General features: G+C 41.2%; 2 protein-coding genes and 1 long non-coding RNA gene across 5 annotated transcripts in view; 1 reads left to right on the top strand and 2 right to left on the bottom strand.

Annotated features, from left to right (window-relative positions):
* atg5 (ATG5 autophagy related 5 homolog (S. cerevisiae)) overlaps positions 1-5,927 on the bottom strand; it is a 46,974-nt gene extending 41,047 nt beyond the window's left edge. The window contains exons 1-4 of one of the 3 annotated variants that reach the window (XM_071517151.1): positions 5,872-5,927; positions 4,711-4,926; positions 2,693-2,820; positions 1,401-1,479 (exon numbers count right to left, since the gene is read on the bottom strand). In XM_071517151.1, coding sequence (XP_071373252.1) covers positions 1,401-1,479; positions 2,693-2,820; positions 4,711-4,818 — 315 coding nt within the window. In that variant the 5' untranslated portion in view covers positions 4,819-4,926; positions 5,872-5,927. The remainder of the gene's footprint in view (positions 1-1,400; positions 1,480-2,692; positions 2,821-4,710; positions 4,927-5,871) is intronic. The other 2 variants (XM_071517067.1, XM_071517225.1) reach the window with 2 other exon arrangements.
* Positions 5,928-6,235: 308 nt separating this feature from the next.
* On the top strand, positions 6,236-11,445 carry dctn3 (dynactin 3 (p22)). The gene is made up of 7 exons (XM_071517344.1): positions 6,236-6,377; positions 6,843-6,927; positions 7,736-7,822; positions 8,918-9,001; positions 9,687-9,745; positions 9,945-10,004; positions 10,335-11,445. The coding sequence occupies exons 1-7, from the start codon at positions 6,276-6,278 to the stop codon at positions 10,419-10,421; spliced, it is 564 nt and encodes a 187-aa protein (XP_071373445.1). The 5' UTR covers positions 6,236-6,275; the 3' UTR covers positions 10,422-11,445.
* A 6,584-nt stretch (positions 11,446-18,029) lies between these two features.
* On the bottom strand, positions 18,030-20,475 carry LOC139642198 (uncharacterized). Its single transcript, XR_011695037.1, has 3 exons — positions 20,381-20,475; positions 19,051-19,134; positions 18,030-18,170 (listed from the first exon to the last, which is right to left on the bottom strand). It is a non-coding gene; the product is annotated as an uncharacterized lncRNA (long non-coding RNA).
* Between the last annotated feature and the right edge of the window lie 1,096 nt (positions 20,476-21,571).

Below are 21,571 nucleotides of genomic sequence, written 5' to 3'. Positions count from 1 at the left end.
TAAATTCTACACACTGACATCGTTTTGTTTTTTTTGGGTTTTTTTAAGAGAATCTCTTTTCTTTACATAATTTTGAAGTTCTAAAAACATTTATGACAAGACAAACTGATACGATGCGATGATATGAATCACAGTTGAAACTGCAATATTCTGTCAAATAATCACAATTAGATGATTTTTTGTCAATATCTTTCAGCCCGAACACTCTCTCTCTAACACTCTCTCTAACACTCTCTCTAACACACTCTCTCTAACACACCCTCTCTAACACACACTCTCTAACACACTCTCTAACACACTCTCTAACACACTCTCTAACACTCTCTCTAACACACTCTCTAACACACTCTCTAACACACTCTCTAACACACTCTCTAACACACTCTCTAACACACTCTCTCTAACACACTCTCTAACACACTCTCTCTAACACTCTCTCTAACACACTCTCTCGAACACTCTCTCTAACACACTCTCTAACACACTCTCTAACACACTCTCTAACACACTCTCTAACACTCTCTCTAACACACTCTCTAACACACTCTCTAACACACTCTCTAACACTCTCTCTAACACTCTCTCGAACACTCTCTCGAACACTCTCTCTAACACACTCTCTAACTCTCTCTCTAACACACTCTCTAACACACTCTCTAACACACTCTCTAACACTCTCTCTAACACACTCTCTCTAACACTCTCTCTAACACACTCTCTCTAACACTCTCTCTAACACACTCTCTAACACACTCTCTAACACTCTAACGCACTCTCTAACACACTCTCTCTAACACTCTCTCTAACACACACTCTCTAACTCTCTCTCTAACACACTCTCTAACACACTCTCTAACTCTCTCTCTAACACACTCTCTAACACACTCTCTAACACACTCTCTAACACTCTCTCTAACACTCTCTCTAACACTCTCTCTAACACACTCTCTCTAACACTCTCTCTAACACTCTCTCTAACACTCTCTCTAACACTCTCTCTAACACTCTCTCTAACACTCTCTCTAACTCTCTCTCTAACACTCTCTCTAACAAAAATGTCTTTAGTTCCTATCATGAGCCTGAACTCAGAGTTTCGGGAAGTCCCAGGAACGTATCTTACACCCGGCGCAAAGTGCAGCCCAAGTGTTATTGCTAGTTTCCGACCCACGCGGTTGTCATTTTCACGCCCAGCGCCCACGTTGTTTAAATGGCAAATGTACATGGGCCCATCTGTGCGCCCATGGGTGTGTTGGTCTTAAAATGAGGTGTGGTCAGGCACACACACACACACACACACACACACACACACACCCTCCCTCCCTCTGCCTGCTATCAGCCCAGTACCAGTACCAGTGGGCCCATAAGAACCAGTGGGCCAGTCGCTGCTGGTTGGCTCTCACCTTAAAGTGCACAGTGATGCTCCAGGGCAGGGCAGTGTTGGAGCCGTGCAGGTCAAACAGCACTCCGATTGGATAGTGCCTGGAACCAGGAAGTAGTAAACAGGAAACGGCGTCATTAGTGCAAAGATCGACGAGACGCTATCAGCTCGACATCAGAGTTGAGGCTGCGTTCTGTTTCCCGTGTGTATGCATTCCCATTGGTAGATCTAAAGGCAGGGCGGAAAACTAGGTTTTTAGGGAAGGGGGGGGGGGGGGGGGGGTGATTATATCCTCAAGAACCAGAGGCGGGGACTCAAGTCACATGACTTGGACTCGAGTCACACTTTTAACTGCTTGAGACTTGACTTGATGCATGAAGAAAAGACTTGAGCCTTGACTTGACTTGGGTTCTGGTGACTTGGGACTTGACTCTGACTTGTACTCTGATGACTTGAAAAGGTTTCTAAAGTCTTGACTTGAGATCTTGTGTTTGTGTAAATGACTTAGATTGAAAGTGATGAGATTTGTTCCAGCAGACGACTGAATTTAAATTCTGTTTTCTGAATTTGTATGGAATGATTGAATTTATTGAAGTTGAAACTGATTATAGAAATCAAACTCATGATGCTCTTACCAAGTTTTTATCCTATTAAAACCATATTGCATTGAAAAGTCCTCGATATTTAGTTTTCTTTAAGATGTTAAATTGATACTGGACTCTTGATTTGTTCTGACTTGACTTGCTGTTCTACATTTAGACTTGAGACTTGACATTAATGACATGGACTTGACTTGATAATCTACATTTAGACTTGGGACTTGGAGAATTGTGTGTGAATTCTCCATGCTTTCCAAGGAATTTGGACATGGCCCTACAGTCCCTAAAGGGGAATGCCACCCATTTTAAAGAATTCACACATACTGTATATTATTTCTGTGCATCGTAGCTCTTCATTATCTGTGATGCAACGCTGACATCTTGTGGCTGAACTTAGCGACTGCAAGCTATCACACAGGAGCTGCTGACTGTCTCTGCTGCTGATCTGCAGTCAGACGGACGAATAAGGAAGTGAGGTGAGCGCGGTTAACAGCAGCTGACGTCTCTCTGGTCACAGTAAATGAATGGACCGGTGACTGGTTTCTGGAGTTGCAGTGGTGTGAACACATGTTTATGGTTCTGACTGTGGAAGGTATTTGTTGGAGAATGTGGACCAGTACCCTCTCCCCAATTTCCCGTGGGCGAAATACAGCAAAAGTACCTTAATAATCTATCTATCTATCTATCTATCTATCTATCTATCTATCTATCTCACCATTTGAGCGGCGTCCCCTCGTACTCGAACCACATCTCCTCCACGTCCTCGGCCTTCATCACCTTCATGAAGTGCTTCTTCACCTTGTCTGTGACCAGAGTCAGGTAGCTCACCCTGGGCAACAGCAGCTAGGAGAGAGAGGAGGACGTAGGACGCAAGATTAAAACAGGAGGCTTCCATCTGTTGTTGTATGCTGCAGTGGTGCACGGGAGGCCTAAGGTCAGTTTAGGTTCCATCGCCGTCACTATTTTAAAGCGGTTAAATGCAACTTTTTTTTACATTAAAATAACAAATCAACAGGATATATCACACATTATCAGTCTGTGACCCTGTGTGTTCATGCCTAAATCCCTGTTTGCCCGAAATCAGCTTTTCAATGTTTGGGATGTTTTGGGGGCATGAACCATTTGCTGTGGGGGCATGGCCGGCAGTGAGCTGATTGTGTCTGTCAAGGTGAGGCTAGCGGCCGCAGAGCAGGACGTCACAACAACAACAACAACAACAACAACAACAACAACAATGACAACGACAACGACGGAGGAAAGCAGGAAGAAAAGAAAGAAGAGCGAAGCTAAACGTTCAGACACACAGTGAACATCAGCGTCAGATCGGCTGTGGAGGCTTTACACCACCGGTTCCCTCAGCCTCAGGAGAGATGACATCATCAAGATGACTGACAGGTGTCGGGTGGCGGGAACTTGACCAACTGACAGTGAGGAGCTGCAGGGCTGTAGCTTTAATCAAAGGTCTGGCTCTAATGCAAGTTGTAGTGCTTTGGACTCTTTATCTCAAAGAAAACATTACTTTTAAGCATTAGGACTACACTTTTTTTTTTTTAATTAGGCTAAATTTTCTCAGCTGGTGTTGGGATTTGAACCAGCAACCTCCAGGAATTCTAACCACTATGCTACCAAAACCCACTACTTTCACTGAATATCGGTATCTGTCAGATTGGACAGGAGCAAAAATCTTGTCTGTGAACTAGAATCAGACTATTGTTTCAGTACTGAAAGCAGCCAGGTAAGCCGGACATACATGAGCAATAATGTCATCATGTGATAAATTTACATTGCCATGTTTTTTTTCTATCATTAGGAGTAATATTCCAGCACTAGGGGCCACCACTGCTGAGAGATGAGCAGGAGAGGCGTATTAGTTTTCCTAAGCATAAAGATATCCTATATATCCCTTTGTTCCTCTTTACTAGTCCAGTGGTTCTCAACCTTTTTCATATCAAGGACCCCTAATTTAGTCCACATTAGGGCCACGGACCCCCATTTGATGAGATTTTGTCTCTCTGACCCAAATCTGAAAATATGTTTAATGTCAGATATGATTTTGTCCAGAATTCCATGACTATCTGTACTGTAGGTAGAGAGATAACAGAGAAACTATGATCAAAATAGTCATTCTAAAATGACAAAATAATGAAGTTTAACAATTTGCTGGGGACCTCCTGGAATGCCCTCAAGGACCCCTGGTGGTCCCGGAGCCCATGTTGAGAACCACTGTACTAATCCATACCCGGGGATGTACGCGCCACAACTCCACACAGACTTTCCAAAAAAGCTAATAAACAGCTTAAATTTGGGAAAATGGCAAAATCAGCTTCGTCAGTCCCTGCCTATGCCAATGCTCAATGCCCATGTGCAGTTTCAGATTGACTCGCCAACCCACTGAGGAGCAAAATGGATGCAGACAGACAGAAGGACAGAGTTTTACTCATTTTATAGCAGGATATTCCAGCACTAGGGGCCACCACTGCTGATAGATGAGCAGGAGAGGCTTATTAGTTTTCCTAAACATAAAGATATCCTATATCATCCCTTTGCTCCTCTTTATATTCTGCTGTCAGGTGCACTGCTGGGGGGGGGGGGGGATTCCCCTCAGAGGCATGCAGGTGAGTCACTGCCATCACTATCAGTTCAGTGTGGAGCTGCCTCCACATAGTGTCAAGCACAAGTGGGATTTGGGTTCGTAGTCTTCGGCCATGGAAGTAAGTCAGTAGTCGCACTTACATAGAAGGGCTCGGCCTCCCTCTCGGTCACCTCGTCCTGGTACAGAGTGAAGCAGGTGGGGATCCGGCCGAACCAGACGTCTCTCAGCACGTCCTTGTCATCTGCCATGCTGCTGCTGCTCCCAGAGGCTCATACAGGAAGGATTCCCCGACTAACGTACAGATCCTCAGGTCTGGAGGCAGCTGGCTTCCTGCTGTCCACAGCACAGCAGACAACCTAGCATTAGATCAACTTTTCAGAAAGAAACAACGGTTCCTACCTCCAAAATGTGGCTACGTGATCTGACCAGTACATTACATTTGGAAAGGATAAGATATGTATTAGAGGGCAGACTCTCACAATATAATACGATCTGGCAACCCCTCATATCATACCTTGCACCTAGAAGTTACTAAGTTGTAGCCTACACTTATACACTGTGTCATACTTCATTTAATGAGTAAATGGGTGAGTGAAGGGTAGAGGACAAGGAAACGGGAAAGACTTGGGAAGATAGGGAAGGCTACGGGGAAAGGTCACCTATTTCTTTACTTTTAATTTCCCTTTCTCTTCTTGGTTTGTTTGTTTTTGATATTGTTCCAAATCTCAAGAAACAATCCTATATTTTTGTATCACATTTTTTGTATCTGTGAAGATACCTAAATATAATTTTATAATTAGGGTTAGGCTTATTTTCATATACATGGAAATGAGCATTGACACAATAATATACTGTATGTATATGATTCTTTGGCTCAATAAAAATTGAAAGAGATAGAGAGAGATACAGTAAACTTTTCAGCCACACAACCCCCAAACCACAGTGAGACAGGCATACAGTGGATAAGCTAACTGCCTTCACTCAACTAATTTAGTCAACGGTAACGCCAGAAAAGTCTTCCTGAACTGTCGAGGCAGTTATTACTAACTTAAGTTGAGGCAGAAGGCAGCAACGTTCCCTGTAAAGTGCTATCCAACTCCAAGCCTAGCAAGCTACGCAGCTGTAATGCAAAAACTGACGTTAGCTTCAGGGCTAGGTAAGCTAACTCAGCTAGTAGAAGCAAGCCAAGGGAATTGTTTAGAACAAACAAATGTGCTCGCTTGCCCGGTACTGTTGTCATGGGACACAAGCGGCAATTTCGTGTAAGTGAGGTACAGATATGATTTGTATGTGAATCTTACTTTTGTCGAGCTTTGATGGAAGGGCCGTGACGGTCGGTGTTGTCATTCGCCGCCTGTCACTGGAAATGCTAAAAAAAAAAAAATCCCCGTCCAATGCTAAAGAGCGACGACTACTGTTCACTTTAAAAACTGCAATTACAACATAAACACCCTAATTCGCAGCCATCGCGGGATGTTTTCTTAATATTTACGATATGCATTTATTAAATATAAATCTTAGTTTAGGTATGATATGTCATATTTATTTCCAGAAGCCTGTGGAGTAGAAAAGCTGTTCCGCTTTCCACAACAACCACGGCATATTTTCAATTCCGTTGAGGTTGTCTAATCAATATGCGACGTCCCTTGTAAACCACGTCATTCAAGAGCTGTCGGTTTTGTTGTGCTCAGCGGTAGCTTGAACAATGGACAGAAAAGCGGACATGGATAACCTGGAAATGCGTCTTCAGACGCTGGAAAGTCGTATACACGGCGAAAGAAGAAATAGAGGTGGAAAAACCGTCAAGGTTTGTCCAGAATTATATCGAGGATGATGTTTGGAGGGCTAGCAAACAAGCTAGCTGTTAGCCGAGCAACGCTAGCACTGTCACTGTCAGCGAGTGAACGCCCTGTCCGTGCAAGAACCTAACGTTAGGTTAAAGCTATGCACCTAACGTTAGCTCAACTGGGTAACTTAGTGCTAAGTAATTGCATTATATCAGAAATTGTGATAGCTGCTCACTTCAGTGTATGGACATCAGCTGTAATAGATGTACTTACCAGCTCAATAGCTAACCTAGCTAACTATGTGGCCTCTAAGCCTGTGAATGTGGCGTCTCAGCAGAACATCATGTGATGAGAAGAACATCACTTTTAACTAAGAGCTGGATTTGTCTCTGGAGCTTTAGGCGGGTATACAAGCTACTGGAAAATTTAGTAGATGTTGTATTTGTTTTAATGATATGTGAAGTAATGGATGTCTCTGTCTGCAGTGTGCAGAGTCCCTGGGCAGGGTCCAGGCTGCTCTGGCCAACACAGCCAACAAGAGAGAGCGAGTGAAGATCCTGCACAAGAAGAGTGAGTCACACACCGCGCTGGTATCACTCCACTAGGCCTGGAGTAAAGGCATGTTGGGGAAGGGTTTGCTGAGTGCATGCTCTCTCCAGCAACACACTGCTTCACACTGGTACAGTAGCAAGTGCCTTGCTGAAGGGCAGTTCAGCAGCAGTTGTTAAGGGAAGGGAGAACGTGCCTCATTCACTTGCCCAGGTTTTCCCAGTCAGGATTCAAACTGGCAAACGTCTGTTCGTACGCTGATTCATTTTTAAACAAAAGCTCAAGACCTGCCGTTTTGGGCTTGCTTTTACCTCAAGGCTTTTTCAAATCTTTTTTTATTGCCTAACACAAGATATGTACTATTTGTTGTTCTTCTGTTTAGATATTTGGTTTTAAATTGCATCTACTCTCTGTCAAGCGCATCGCATTGCATATAAATAAAGTTTGATTGATGGGTAGGCTCTACAAAATTTATGTAGTAGTATTGTATAGAGTTTCTACAGTTAATAGTCGTGGAATATTGGCATGACAACAATATTGAAACTTCTTTTCATCAAAGACACCCTCTGTAGTTGAAAATAGTGAAGATCTTGATATGAAATGCTAAAAGTGCAGCAAAAAAATCTTGTTCCTCAAATCATCAAGACTAATCTATCAAAATAATCAGCATTATTGTTTTAGTCATGCTCATGTAGTCCTTCTGCCTGGTGAAGTTAAAAAACAGACTAAACTTCAAAATGTCACAACGCTCCCTGCAGGAGGTTCTCTGTCATGAGGCTGCAGACTGTAGTCAGTGTTTTATCTTGTTGTGTTTTCTGCTGCGGTGCAGTCGAGGACCTGCTGAAGTACCTGGACCCCCAGTTCACCGACCACATCGCCGTCCCCGACGCCATGAAGCTGGAGTTCATCCTGGCTGGTAAGAAGCAGGAGGACTTGGGGCTAGATGAGTAAAAATAAAAACAAAAACAGCAATAAATCACCACCCCACCCTTAAAACACTGGTTCACACTGCTCAGTGGTTCCTCACTCGATGTCTCTTGGTAGAAGATGAAGGAATAAGTGGCAAACCTGTCTGAAAAGTTGAAATGTCAGTGAAATAGGCTTCATGCTGCTTGGTGGATCAGATGAACGCTGGAATGACTAGTGGACCCCGCTATATCTTATAGTCTTTATTTGTTGACTATAAAGCAGAAAAGTATTTTTTGTGAAGTGCTATACATGTAAGGTTTATTGTTATTATATTATACAATAAGAATTATATTATTAAGTTATTAGGCAGCCAAGAGATTATGAATTTAAAAAGACTATACAGCAGCAAATAACTCTGTCAAAAATTAAAAAAAATTAAAAAATAAAATAATAATAAAAAAATAACTGTCAAAAGGTTAGTGTGAGAGATGACAAGGAAATAGCAACTCATGGCAAATCACACGCTAGGTTATTCAGGTAAACAGTAAATTGCAGCAGTTGGCAGAGATTGGTAGTAAGGCTGGGAATTGGCAAGGACCTCACGATAGGATATGTATCACGATACATGGGTCACAATACAGTTGTATCACGATACATTGGGATACAATACATATTGCGTTACACTGCAATACTCTACATAATTTACTGAAAATTTAAAAATAGAGCTGAAAATACAACTTGCTGTGTACCACCTGGGTAGTCTCATATGTACATCACATTATATTGATAACTCAGCGGACAAATTGAGTCAAAACTATTTAATTCAAAGGGATTTGAGGGAAATTTAAGGGACATTTTAAATCTGTTTAAAACATGAATAATTTTTTTTAATGTATCGATACGAGGGGCTGGAAAACAATACAGTATCATGGAAAAAAATATTGCAATACTCAGCTGTATCGATTTCTTTGCACAGCCCTAATTGGTAGTCAATCCACACAGGACGATCAGATTCAGTACATACATGTGGGGAAAAACAAAGAGTTGAGATGCTGCTGTGTGTTTTTGCCCTGCCGTGATGCCGCTGTGTTTGTGTCTCCAGAGGAAGACTTCCTGCTCTCCCAGGCTGCTCTGCTGGAGCAGGTCAGCAACCTGCAGCCGCTGCTGGACAGCAACTACATCAGAGGTGAGTTTCACCTGGAAGGACGCAACGCACCGCCTCCTCTGTGGTTTCATGTACTGTGGCAGGGCAGAGTTTAGTCTCGGTTCCACCTCTGTCCCTGCTTTAGCCCCAGTTCTGGTTCTAGTGCAGGTTACAGTAGGGCTGGGCGATAATTCAATATTATCATTTATCGTCTTTCAGTGGAATCATATTGTGATGATATGAAGATATTTTGGTATCGTGACACACATTTCTGCTGTCTAAATTGATGATGACAAGCAAATTTTACTTAAAAACTCTCATAAAATGAGGTATGGTAGGAATATTATTTGAATATTTCTGTTTTGTTTTGTTTGACATCACACCTAACATTACCATTCGGTTCAATGAGATGAACATTAATTTGATTATTTAACATGATTTTGCATACATGAACCATGTCGTGATATATATTGATATCGAGAAAAATCCTTATGATTATCATGGTATTGATTTCAACCATATCGCCCAGCCCTAGGTGACAGTTTTTTGGATACTTAATCAAGACAACATGTTGTTGTGCTTCAGAGGGAAATGAGGATAAGTAATGCTTTTATTTTAATTTGCAGTCTTCGCTGTTGTGTTTCACCTCAACTCTGAAACACAACAGGGTGTGTGTGTAGCATCGAGGCCTGTTAGCTGTGTTTCAGTGTGTATCTGTTGTTCACAGACGTACCAGAGCACGCCACCAAGCTGCAGCGCCTGTCACAGATTCACATCAAAGAGCAGGTGACTCTCTCTCTCTCTCTCTCTCTCTCTCTCTCTCTCTCTCTCTCTCTCTCTCTCTCTCTCTCTCTCTCTCTCTCTCTCTCTCTCTCTCTCTCTCTCTCTCTCTCTCTCTCTCTCTCTCTCTCTCTCTCTCTCTCTCTCTCTCTCTCATCGGGTTTTCTCTGTTGACTCCTCTCCTCCATGTTTCTCTCTGTCACAGGACCAAACTGAAGCTCAATCCCAAGAGGTGAAGAGGCTTTTCGAGGAGTACAACAAAATGGTACGCTTATCCAGGAAAAGTCAGCTGATCATATTCATGCAGTTGTAAGAGAGAGAGGAGCAGAGGAGACATTCATTCATATGAAAATGTCACTGATTATTGCTTTAAAAAACACTTTGGCAGATAAACAACTAGTTTTCCATTCTAAAAGTAATTTTTTGGGGAAACATAAAAGTGGCTGGTGGATTCCAAAATTCAGCAGCCGGTCAGTGAGGAAGTTAGCTGCTGCCGGGTTTTACGTGGCGTCTAAACAACCTCTGAAAGACAGTGACCCTTAAGCTCCGCCCCCCTGACCCACTGACCCTCTGAACCCTGACCTCTGATTGGCAGATGTTCCTGCTGTCCAAGCAGTTCACCCAGTGGGACGAGACCCTGAGGAAGCTGGAGGAGGCCAAGGGCATCCGGCCTGTGGAGTAGCCGCCGCCATCAACACACACACTTCTGATGATGATGAAGAAGATGATGATGAAGACTGCGCTAGACTGCTAAGTGTTCCACATGTCGTTAGTTCAACTTTGACTCTACTATTAACTCTTAGCATCTTATTTTTCCTAAATAAGTTTAAAAAAAATCTGCTGGAGGGGTGAGATAATTTCACTTGTTTCACATCAGCTTGTTTCAAAAGATTTAATTGAATCAGTTGACATCAAGCAAGTGAAATAATCTCACCTCACTGGCAGATGTTTTCACTTTGTTTTAATGGAAAAAAAATAAGATTTTAAGATTCAATACTAGCTCAAAAGACCTATTAAAATGGACGTTTCTGTAACTCTGGCTCAGATTGCGTTCCTGCGCCGGTCTGGAAAGTCTGAGAAAGTATGGCAAGTGAATAGAGAAGTGTGGAAAACTGTTGTTGGTATTTATGGTATTTGTTGTTGTGAAAAACAATGTTGAGCTAGAGGCTGGTGTGGCCTGGCTGACAGTCGTATCGCCCTGCCACTGTCAGCACTCTGTACATCATACTGAACACCGACCAAAACCAAATCCAGTCATGAACCTGAAAGTACGGTCTGGAAATGTAAAGGAAGCCGGTGTAAGCTCAGCATTAATGAGACAGAGGAGAGACTGTGACTCTCCCAGCTCCATGCTGCTGGTATTTATTTCCAGACAGTGGAGCTTTTTATCCTCGCATATTGATTTCACATGTAATGCATTCCAACCCTGCTCCTCTGCTGCACGCCAGTCACAAGACTTATCCTCCCCTTCACCCATTCTCTCTCTCTATCTGACACACACACACACACACACACACACACACACACACACACACACACACACACTCCTTAAGGCTTTTTCCTCTGGGTGTCTCCTGAGCTGATGAGCTGAAGAGAACTCACTCAAAGTAACTTCATTATTCTTATCAATGTTATGATTTTTAAATTTACATATATCCTACAGCATGACTGCAGCTGATAAAATAAATATCATTAAAAAAAAAATCTTGGTCTGTTGTAATGTGTGATGTGAGTTATTTGTCTCTGACTGGGGGTTTTGTTGCTCTCTGTTTCTCTCTGCCTTTAAAAAGTCTGAAATATGATTCCCAGAGGTCCTCAATATTTTCTTTATCATTTTACCAATAATCACTAATCGGTTTTACTGGCTGCTCGCAGAAAATAACCATAATGCATCAGCGGGGGTTCGCAAGTGTTGCTGATCGCCAGTAATATTACTGTAAGGTATAGCAGTTAATTTGTATATTTTAGTTAAGTTAATTCATATATTTTAGTTAATGTGCTAAAAATATATTTATTATGTTTACACAGTTAACTATTTACATATTTATGTTTACACAATTATTATTTACATATGTACATGTTTAAATCCTTACATCTGCATTTTTAAAACAGCTGTAATAATCTGCTGAATCTACCTCTGTGTTTCCCTCACATTTACCTTAGTTTAAGTCCTTGCTTCTGATTGGTTAGTTCAGACACATGGGAGTCAGAACAAGGAAGTGTTGTAGTTGTAAAACTGATGTGTGGAGAAAAGTAAAGTGCTGTTTAATATCCGTCTGGATATGGTGGAGTGATCCAACCACCACCTATCGAACCCTCACGTTACAAAGTCAGTGGACCAGAATCCAACTTCTGCTACAAATATAAAGTCAATAATTTTTTTCCACAAGAGGTTATGGCCTCAGCAGCTAATTTCACTTCTTCTAGTGTGTCCTTATGGAGATTTTCTAAATAATTGTGTCATTAACAGGATATAAAACGGGCTTGATAGATAGTGAGTTGTGTGGTTGAAAGTGATGCTTTTTCATACCTATCAGCCACCAGGATCATTACAGGACACTCCTTTACACTCTGAGGGAAAAGACAAGAAGGCATCCAAGCTTTGAACCTTTTATTTATACAGGGGAAAGCTGGCTGAGTACTCTGCTTCACAGTTCATACTGTCCCACACACACACAGCTGGGATCTGACCATCTGAACCACAGTCTGCTACTGCTGATGCCTCATATTCACTTGTCACAGACCGGCTCATGTATGCGACAAAAGATGGGAGACCACGCAGAACTTTAAATGCTAAAAGATAATTTATTTATAAACCAGGCTAACAAATTATAGCAAATGAGTAAATGGGATGTGATAGCCAGTGTAGTCAGTGGTGTATGGGTGTGGTGCTTGGCTGAGTGATAAGTATGGGTGGGGGTGTTGTCAGGTGCAAAACAGAGGAACCACGCAAATTATTTCCCGGAATACAGGTAGTCCCAAACCGCGAGGTGCCGGACCCTCACTCCCTCCCTCTCAACAGGCATCCACCCTTGTTTGGCGTATGGTTTTGGTTCAGAATCAGAAATCCTTTTTTTTTTTTTTTTTCCAATTTCCCCTCGGGGATCAATAAAGCCTCATGGCAAAAAGTTGAATTTGCTGTCCATATGTCCGCTGTGTGGACTATTTTGGAAAATTAGACAAGGTAAGCATGATTTTTTTTTTTTTTTTTTGTAAACATGTTAGCATATTCTGTAATCTATTAGGTCTCTGCTGGGACAATCGAAATTCATATTTGAATAGATGACTCTGAAACAGATTTTTTTTGGAGTGCGGACCTGTAAGTCCCACAGTTAGTTAAATATGCGGGCAATTGTACGTTAGCTATATTGAGTGTCCAGAAATAATTGGTAATAACATGAGAATTGGTCGAGTGAAGGGCTGTAAGCCGCATCACTGTGGGCATTTCAAAACCAGCGCGGTCCAGCTGAGCACCACGACACGTTTTATTGCATTATTCGCTGACATTGTTTCCTACATTCAAAATCAATATCCTATGAAAGTATTTGTATTGAATATTGATGCGTAACTACTCGAACCAGAATTTTTCTGGTAAATGGTTGAAGCCATTGCAGTTTCCTTTATGTATGATTAGGATGTCTCATAGTAGCCTATGTGGGCATTTTTATCTTGTGCACAGTGCAGTTATATCTTTAGTCTACTACTTGAAGGGCAGGTCTGCAAAAAATGAGCATCATCATCACAAGTGACCATATCAGCCCATATGGGAGGGTGTTTTATTGTGTGAGCTGTGTTGCGTAGTGCAAAGTTTTGAATAGGCTAACTGGAATTACATGATGGAGATACAGTAAAAAGGTAAGACCAGCGGTTGATAGTGTAGTAGGAACACTTGTTTCAATATTAATGCAGTACTCCCTCTTAGTTCTCAACACACCCCCCACAGCACTAGATTGACTCCTCCCTGGTCCAGCCCTCCAATTAGCTTGTCAGGGTATTTAAGGCAGCTGTGGCATCATGGCTGCCTTTCCTTTTCTCTGCCTGTTGGTTGCCATATTGGCCCCTCTTTGTGACTCTGAGGTAGGTGATGCAGTCATGAGGTTGTTTAAGGGTGTTTCTATGTACTCAATGACTGAGTTTTATTTTGTTTGTAATAGTCTCCTGTCTACCTGGTCGTACTGGTGTCTGCTGGCTGAGATTTGTGAATTAAGGTAGGTTTTCCAACTGTTTGTACACCAAGCACATGTGAAGTGGTACTGCAACTGATCAATCTTATCTGCTATAGTTCCTGTCTGCCCTTGGGTGTTGTGGATTCTTACCACCCTGAGTCTGCGTAGCCAGCGCACATTTCGTCAAGGTACTGGTCACTGTAGTTAGGGGTAAGTAGGGTACGATAAATACCCGAGGTAATGGTTATTATAGTGTTATAGACCTGTTACTAATGTGCCTCTTGTATTGTAGGTCTCTATCAGCTGCTGTTTTGCCTCTATAGTTTTGTATTTACTGTGTATGTGTTGACTTGGTTGTTTTATCTCGTTGCCAGTTGTATCTGGTACTTTTAGTGAGAGCCAACTGGTTTGTTATTAATGACCTTTTTATGTTGTTCGAGTAATCTAGTATATCTGTTATCTCCTTATAAGGGAGCAGAGTGCTGGCTGGTTGGAGAGGCTCGACACCCTGGTGCGGTTCCCTTCACAAGTTTGTACTGGTAAAAGAGCACTGGGACACTGTTTTTCACCTTTTTGCTGTGATTGCTGTTTTGCAGTGAATACACGTGTGGTAGGTAAGTGGTTGCACCCCTGGACACGCCCTCAGTTAGTCTGCCTCTCCATTGCTGGCCTCAGCCCACGCTCCTCTTCGTAGGTACTGGAAGTGTTTTAGTAAAAGAATTGCATTTGTTAGACATTAATTAAATTGTAATAAATATTTTGTTACTTCCTTTCACATAGGTTTGATTCCTTTTTCATTTGTGTTTAACCCATCCTCTCCACAGACCCTTCCAGTCATTAATTATTCAATAAATTTGCATTTCTTTTGGAATCACGTCTCTGTCTTACTTTAGTTATCGAACTTGTGTAGCCTGTGTATGACCGAGGTATTAGTCCAGGTTCCTCATTATACTTCCTGGGGTGAAACTCCCCAGGTGGCGTTGTCGGGTTAGTTATATTCTGTTTGCTTATATCGCCACCCCGCCACAATAGGATTGATAGGATATATGTTTTTGAGAAAGTGCTTGAGGATGAGGATATAGATCTACTGTTCCAGTGAAATCATACAAGAAAGCAAGGTCTCCAGTTATCAATAAATTAAATGTGGAATGTAATAATGGACAGGCATAGAAAGTAGGCTATAATATTGTTGCTGAATGATACTGATGAGACTGAATTACATTTAGGTTACCCAGGTTTGAGCTCTGTACACACATCTGTGCCCACAGGCTTACAATTAACTAGCTAATCTTGTATGATATGTTTTTTTTTTTCTCTTGATAGATTACACTGTAACCCCGCTGTATATAACTGTATCCCTCTGAGTAAGCTTGGGATAGTTTTCAGACTATAACATCTTTTTCAATGCCTAATATAAAGTCTACTCCAGGGTTGCATTACAGAGTAAGATTACCAGGTCAGACCCGTTCACTCCACCACTCCTACCTTCTTACCCAGGTCATTGCTTTGGTATGAAAGGGGCTGTACAGTTTCATTCCAAGCCTGAAGTCAGCATAAGCTTTGTTATGCGGTGACTGCTGTAAACAAGGAAATGTGTGTATTGGGTCAGCTGCGAGTGTGTAACCTTTAGTGTTATAGGGCCACAAATTTCTTTTTTAGGGCCACGGAAACCCTGGGGCCGGGCCTGATTACAACCTTCAGTTATATGGCACTTCTCAAAATAAAGTTACAACGTGCTGCACAATCAAGAGAGATAAAAGATGTAGCAGATGCCGTCGATCAATATGAGGAAAATGAGGAGGTGGAGGGGAGGAGAGGGTAGCAGAGGAAAGGAAATGAGGAGGTAGTGGAGGAGAGGAAAGGAGGCAGCAGTGAGGGAATAAAATGAGGACGTAGAGGAGGAAAGCAGTAGGCAATGAAGGGAGGGAGGAGGTAGTGGAGATCTTTTCTTATGTTTTCTTATAACAAGATAATTTCTTGTTACATTTTTTCTCATAACAAAATCTTGTTTCATATATTTTCTTATAACAAGATCTTTTCTCATTCATATCTTTTCTTAAAACAAGATCTTTTCTTCATTTTATCTTTTCTTATGGCAAGATATTTTCTTGTTCTTATATTTTCTCATAACAAGATGTTTTCTTGTGATGAGAAATAGGATCTTCACAAAAGATCACAACATATCAGTTGTCATATGGAGAGCTGAGGCCACAGTGACATGGATGCTTGATTTAATCTGCTTTTATATGGAATTATCATTAGCTTGTCAACACTGTGCATGCTGAACCTGGCTCTGTGAACCATGCAGTATTATCTCAAGATTAGGAGATCCTTTTATCCTTTGTTTATATTTACGTGATATGAGAAAAGATATGATAATAATGAGATCTTTATCACATAATGAGAAAAGATCTCAACGTAATGAGACAAATTTATATCGAAAAGATCTCATAACAAGAAAGGATATAACAATAATTGAATATTTCTTCCTGTAGTCCTGTATGTTTCCTTATCCTTGTCAGCCACTTAGAAGCTAAGACCTAGCTGATGCTAGCTGATGCTAGGTCTTAGCTCATGAATATTGAGATAGGTTTGGTGAAGAAGCAGATTTTAAATGCTCAGTTTCAGCTCATTTTCTTGAGATATTAGCCAACGTTTACACCAACAAAGACAATGAACAACACCGCAATTCTTGCTCATTTTTTTTTATTTCAAGTAAAGCTTCACTTCATGTAAAGAGAGGGAGAAGAGAGCGAGACACGCTGACAGGTGGATCAGCACGACTCTTCTTAGCTTGATTTCCCACTGGAGTCCATGACAATAGCACATACTTTGTCAGGTGTTGCATTTTTTAACAGCTGGCGCATCTCAGCCGTTATTTGGTAGCAGTGAAAGCCCGTGCAGAGTGTTTGAGCTGACGTGTCGAGCTGTGAACAAAGTATATAAGATAAAGCATGGACCCGTACTGATGGGTGAACATACATACAGTGCCCCACAGAACATGATTTGTGACCTTTTCTGAATTGTTTGGGTCTACTGGTAAATTTGGCATTCAGCAGACAAAACAACACAAAGTGACTACTTAACGCATGCAACCTCTAAAGGTTCACACTGCTTTACTGCCCCCTTCTGTATTTTGTTGGAAGATGATTAGGAATAACTGGCCAGCCGGTCATAAAAGCCAATGTGTCTCTTTGATTGGGAATTTCAAAACCACTTAAGTGTTGTTAATGTTGTGCTGTCCTGATCAGGCCAGGCGGTAGCTAACAAGGTTGAATCTGGCACAGTAAAAGGAAAACCAACCTTACCTGCAATGAAACCTTCCGATCATAGCGCACATCGGTAGCAAGGTGTTCACAGTTGTTGAAGAAGGGAAAGTATGCTGGACATTCTTTGCTTCTGGCCACGATCTTTGAAATCATCTCTTCTTTGGGTACTGATTTGTGCTTTGTTTCGTCGAGGTAATTGTCTACCATGTAATCATGCTCTTCAATTGTGTCAAAAACACAGAGGTTTTTGCCGGAACCACCTGCCATGATTATGAGAATAAAGTCTTAGTAATACTGTATAGTACACTTGACAAGAAAAAATTCTATCTTCCTCCTTCACTTTCTCTAATTTGCTCCCATCTTGAAAATTATATTTCTACCCCTCTCCTCCCTCTGTTTTCTCTCTATTTTCCTAGCGCGACTCTCACATGATCATTGTAGGCCATGTGTCATAAGAATATTGTCAGGGCGCTGTGACCTCTGACCCATGACCTCCATACTACTGGTTGTTTGTACACTGCAAAAAATATGAAGGCATTTCAACTCAAAAACATACATTTCCTTGCTGCCTTGAAATAGTACTGACTTGTTTTTTCTAATGTTTCCTGTTAGTGAATGCTTGGTAACATGTTCATGATTACATGCTATGAAGCTGGATTGCAATAGTAAACTGGAAAAAAAACATCCACATACATTAAATATGAGTTGGTTTCACTAACATGCACTATGAGTTTTTTCAGTCTAATGTTACTGATCTAGGAACTGAAGCTTATTCTGCTGTCGCTTTCATTGTAAGTTTGACCAATAGGGAAGTTTGCTTACTTCCCTTTTCAGTTTGTAACTGCACATACCTGGCTGGTGAAATATGTTTTGCCCAGGTTGTTTGCCCTCAATTGGTTCGTTGCCCACAAAAATAGCATAGTGCTTGAAGGTAAACTCTTTGCCATTCTTGCATGGCCATGACTGCTTGATAGAAATCATATCTCCAAATTCGAACTGTGAATGGGAGAAATCAGAGATGCATTTTACCAACTTGAACTTGCGTTTACTGCTAAACGGTAACCACAATCAGAATGACTGAAAAAGATATGGTCAACATTGTTATGATATTAAATACATTATGAAATATAATATGATAAAAAAAAAAATTAATCACATAATAATTAAACAAAATCATGTCATATCATATAAGCCACCACTGTAATTTTCATTGTCCACAAAGTGACAGTAGAAGTCAATGCTAAAGACTTTAAGGTGACAGTGTCAACACTTTTTTTAAATACATTATGTTTTAGTACTTCATATTTTCTTTGTTCTAGTTGTAGGACAGTGTATCATTGCTCAGAGGTCAGGGGCACAGCAGACACGCCATCACACTGTGTGAAATTGTGTTTCTTCTTTGGATGGTGTAGAGTCCCTAAGACAACCCAAACCTAGGGTAGTATGACCAAAAGAAACATCATGGATATCTTAAAACTGAACATAATGCTGTTTACTGTTTACCAGTCTTAAAATACCAAAATTATGACGTTAACTAGAAAGCTACATCCTGGTTGTTGTTAAGGGGTTAGTAGTGGTTCTCAGAGTGTTACTGGGTTGTTGCTAGGTGATTATTAGTGGTTTCTAGGATGTTACTAGGTGGTTGCTAGGATGTTAATAGGTGTATGCTAGTTGATTACTTGTGGTTGCTAGGTAATTAGTAGTGGTTGCCATGGTGTTAAAAGGTGGTTGCTAGGTGATCACTAGTGGTTGCTAGGGTGTTAATAGGTGGTTGCTAGGTGATTACCTGTAGTAGTGGTAGGAGAAAGTGGAGTATCAGTAGTAGTGGCATCAATAAAATCATGAAATTTAAATAATTAACGGGAAAGCAACTTACTCCATCAGCCCCTATAAACAAAGTCACCAGCTGAAGAATCACAACCACCAACATCAGGTTCCTCATTTTTCCTGCAGCGAAGAACTGGTATGATGAACAGAGAAGAACATGTAACATCAAGGATAATGTGAGACATTCTGAAAGATTGCATCATAGAAATACCATCAGCTAATCTGATTTCACAACAGGGTGCTTAGCTTGCAGCTAGCTGCACCTATTCATTTCAATGAGGAACGCTACCATTTTAAGTAAATTGAACGGCAAATGTTGCAGCTTTACCCCACAGTGTGTTAGAGTGGCCTAGTAGTTAGAGAGACCTCAAACTGAAAGGTCACAGGTTTGACCCCTGCATCAGGTAATTAGTGTCAGTTGTGTCCTGCTGAAGTGTCCTTGAGCAAGACACTAAGCCTGGTAAGTCACTCATGGTTAAGTGTTGTTGATAAGAGCATCAGATGAATGCTAAAGTGCAAAATGTGTCTCATGAAAAAACAACAACAACCAAATCAACTTAAAATGTCAAGGCATTCCTTTAAATTTAGCCACTTGAGGATTGTTTTATGCTGGATTCCAAAGACGAGTCTGAGTTTGAGGAAGAGTTCGGTCCAGAAAGAAAACATTGGCAAGTTAACAAATCATTTACTACCACTAATGAGCTGAGGAGAGGTTGATAGAAAGTGTGTGCCTTTTTAGGAAATTAGACTTGGGTCTCATCAATCTACTGCACATTTACTCAAAGGTGCATCTCAATTAACCCAACCTTAACTCTAAAAAATAAAGAAGTGTGCTAGCATTTTTTAGATGCCTGGAGGGTATGCATTATTGGAGTGGCATAGAGAAACAATAAATACGCACATTGCTGTTGACACATGAAAACCTCAAATTTCAATGATTTTCATGTCTTCACTTGAATGACTATTACTATTATTAATAGGATTACACCGTTCTCTGTGGGTTGAGGAAATTCTCCAACCTCTTAGGTTTAAAACTCAAAACTCATTGTAGAGTGCCAGAAATGCATTGGAATCAAGCTTAAAAACAAGACTGTTTATCTCAGCTCCTGAAAAGTTGACATGCTCTCACGTCCAATCTCAATGCCATCTAGTGTCTCACTGGGGCTAAATCTGTGCTTAAATCCTCATAGATGCACCAGAGTCTCCGCCAGCACCAACACACAGAACCCAGTTCTTATTCAGGTACTCCAACTAACAAAGAATGAAAATTAACAAAATGTGGCATTTTGGTGGAAGGGTTTAACCAAAGTACCAATTTCAAAAAGTCCCTCTATGCACAGCTGCAACATGTACAGCTGTGGTATACAGAGATACAATACCTGTGCTTCAGCTCAGTTGGTAGGGCAGCAGACTTTAATGTGGGGGTCTCAGGCCTGATCCGGGTTCAGCAAGACAGAGTTTGACTCTTGAACCTAGTAAACACAGAATGTTTAAATGATGCTATTTGACATGGTCGATTTAAAAGACACCATTTTCCCACCAAGATACTAAGGACAAAGTTACTTCCCAAACCAAAATGAATCTTTTAGTTTGATAACACTGATTGATGTTGCACACAGTCAACAACAGGCCTAAATAACAGATCATTGATTAGGCCTTTTCATGAACATCCTTATTAGTGACGGCATAATCTAAAGAAGTACAGGTCGACTTTAGGCTACTTCTTGTCACAACAGCTCCAATAAGGTAAGATGCACCAGTCTAGTTGCAGCTTGTCACAAATTACATGTTTGTTTAACATTGGTGACTCAGTGGAAATTGAACCCCTAACCCTGGCGATGTTAGTGTCATGCTCTACTCATTACTTAAGACCCCAAATTGCAAGCAGCAAGCTTTCTGTCATTATAATGAAATGTTTATCATTTCATGACTCAAGCTCATGACTCAGGTAACTCAATGTTAAGAAATTGGAAGTCGTGCGCACAACCTGACATAAAGTCCCTCAGGTTGGGTGCAGGGTCTAATAAACATCAAAATTAGAGAAGTCGGACCAGCACTCACAGCAAATCCATCCTGGTTTATTGATAAAGCACGGCTGCAGCACGAGACAAACGCGTTTCTGCATTTGGCCATCATCAGCATCACCTAGATGGATTTGTTGTGAGTGCTGGCACGACTAATTTTAACTCAATGTTAAAGGTACAGTGGTACCAACTGAGATGCATGCCTTTCATACATTTAACCAGCACCTATCATGTAATATTACTGTATGCAGTGAAAGCTGTTAGAGAAGTCCTTGTAGAAGGAAATATGAGAGAGTTCAGAGACTTACCTTCTTCACTGAGATGGTCGAAGTCAAAGTCAAAGGGGGAAGACATTCCCCTTATATACAGTTCAGAACAATAGACCCTAGTCTCCCTCCAGCCCATGTCTCTCATGGCTGTCAACCACATATTTGACTGCTGAAGATAGAGGACAACAATAATTATCTCTGGCATTTACATATTGGCGGTTCAGTAAACTACTTACCTTCATTTGACTGAACACACTTTGTCAGCAACACAATGTTT

The sequence above is a fragment of the Centroberyx affinis genome, unplaced genomic scaffold, assembly GCF_046629955.1.
Source record: "Centroberyx affinis isolate AG114_WGS23_722 - 3 ecotype Tasmania unplaced genomic scaffold, CSIRO-AGI_Caff_v1 ptg000005l_1, whole genome shotgun sequence".
Taxonomy (NCBI): domain Eukaryota; kingdom Metazoa; phylum Chordata; class Actinopteri; order Beryciformes; family Berycidae; genus Centroberyx; species Centroberyx affinis.
This window is presented reverse-complemented; position numbering and strand designations above follow the sequence as displayed.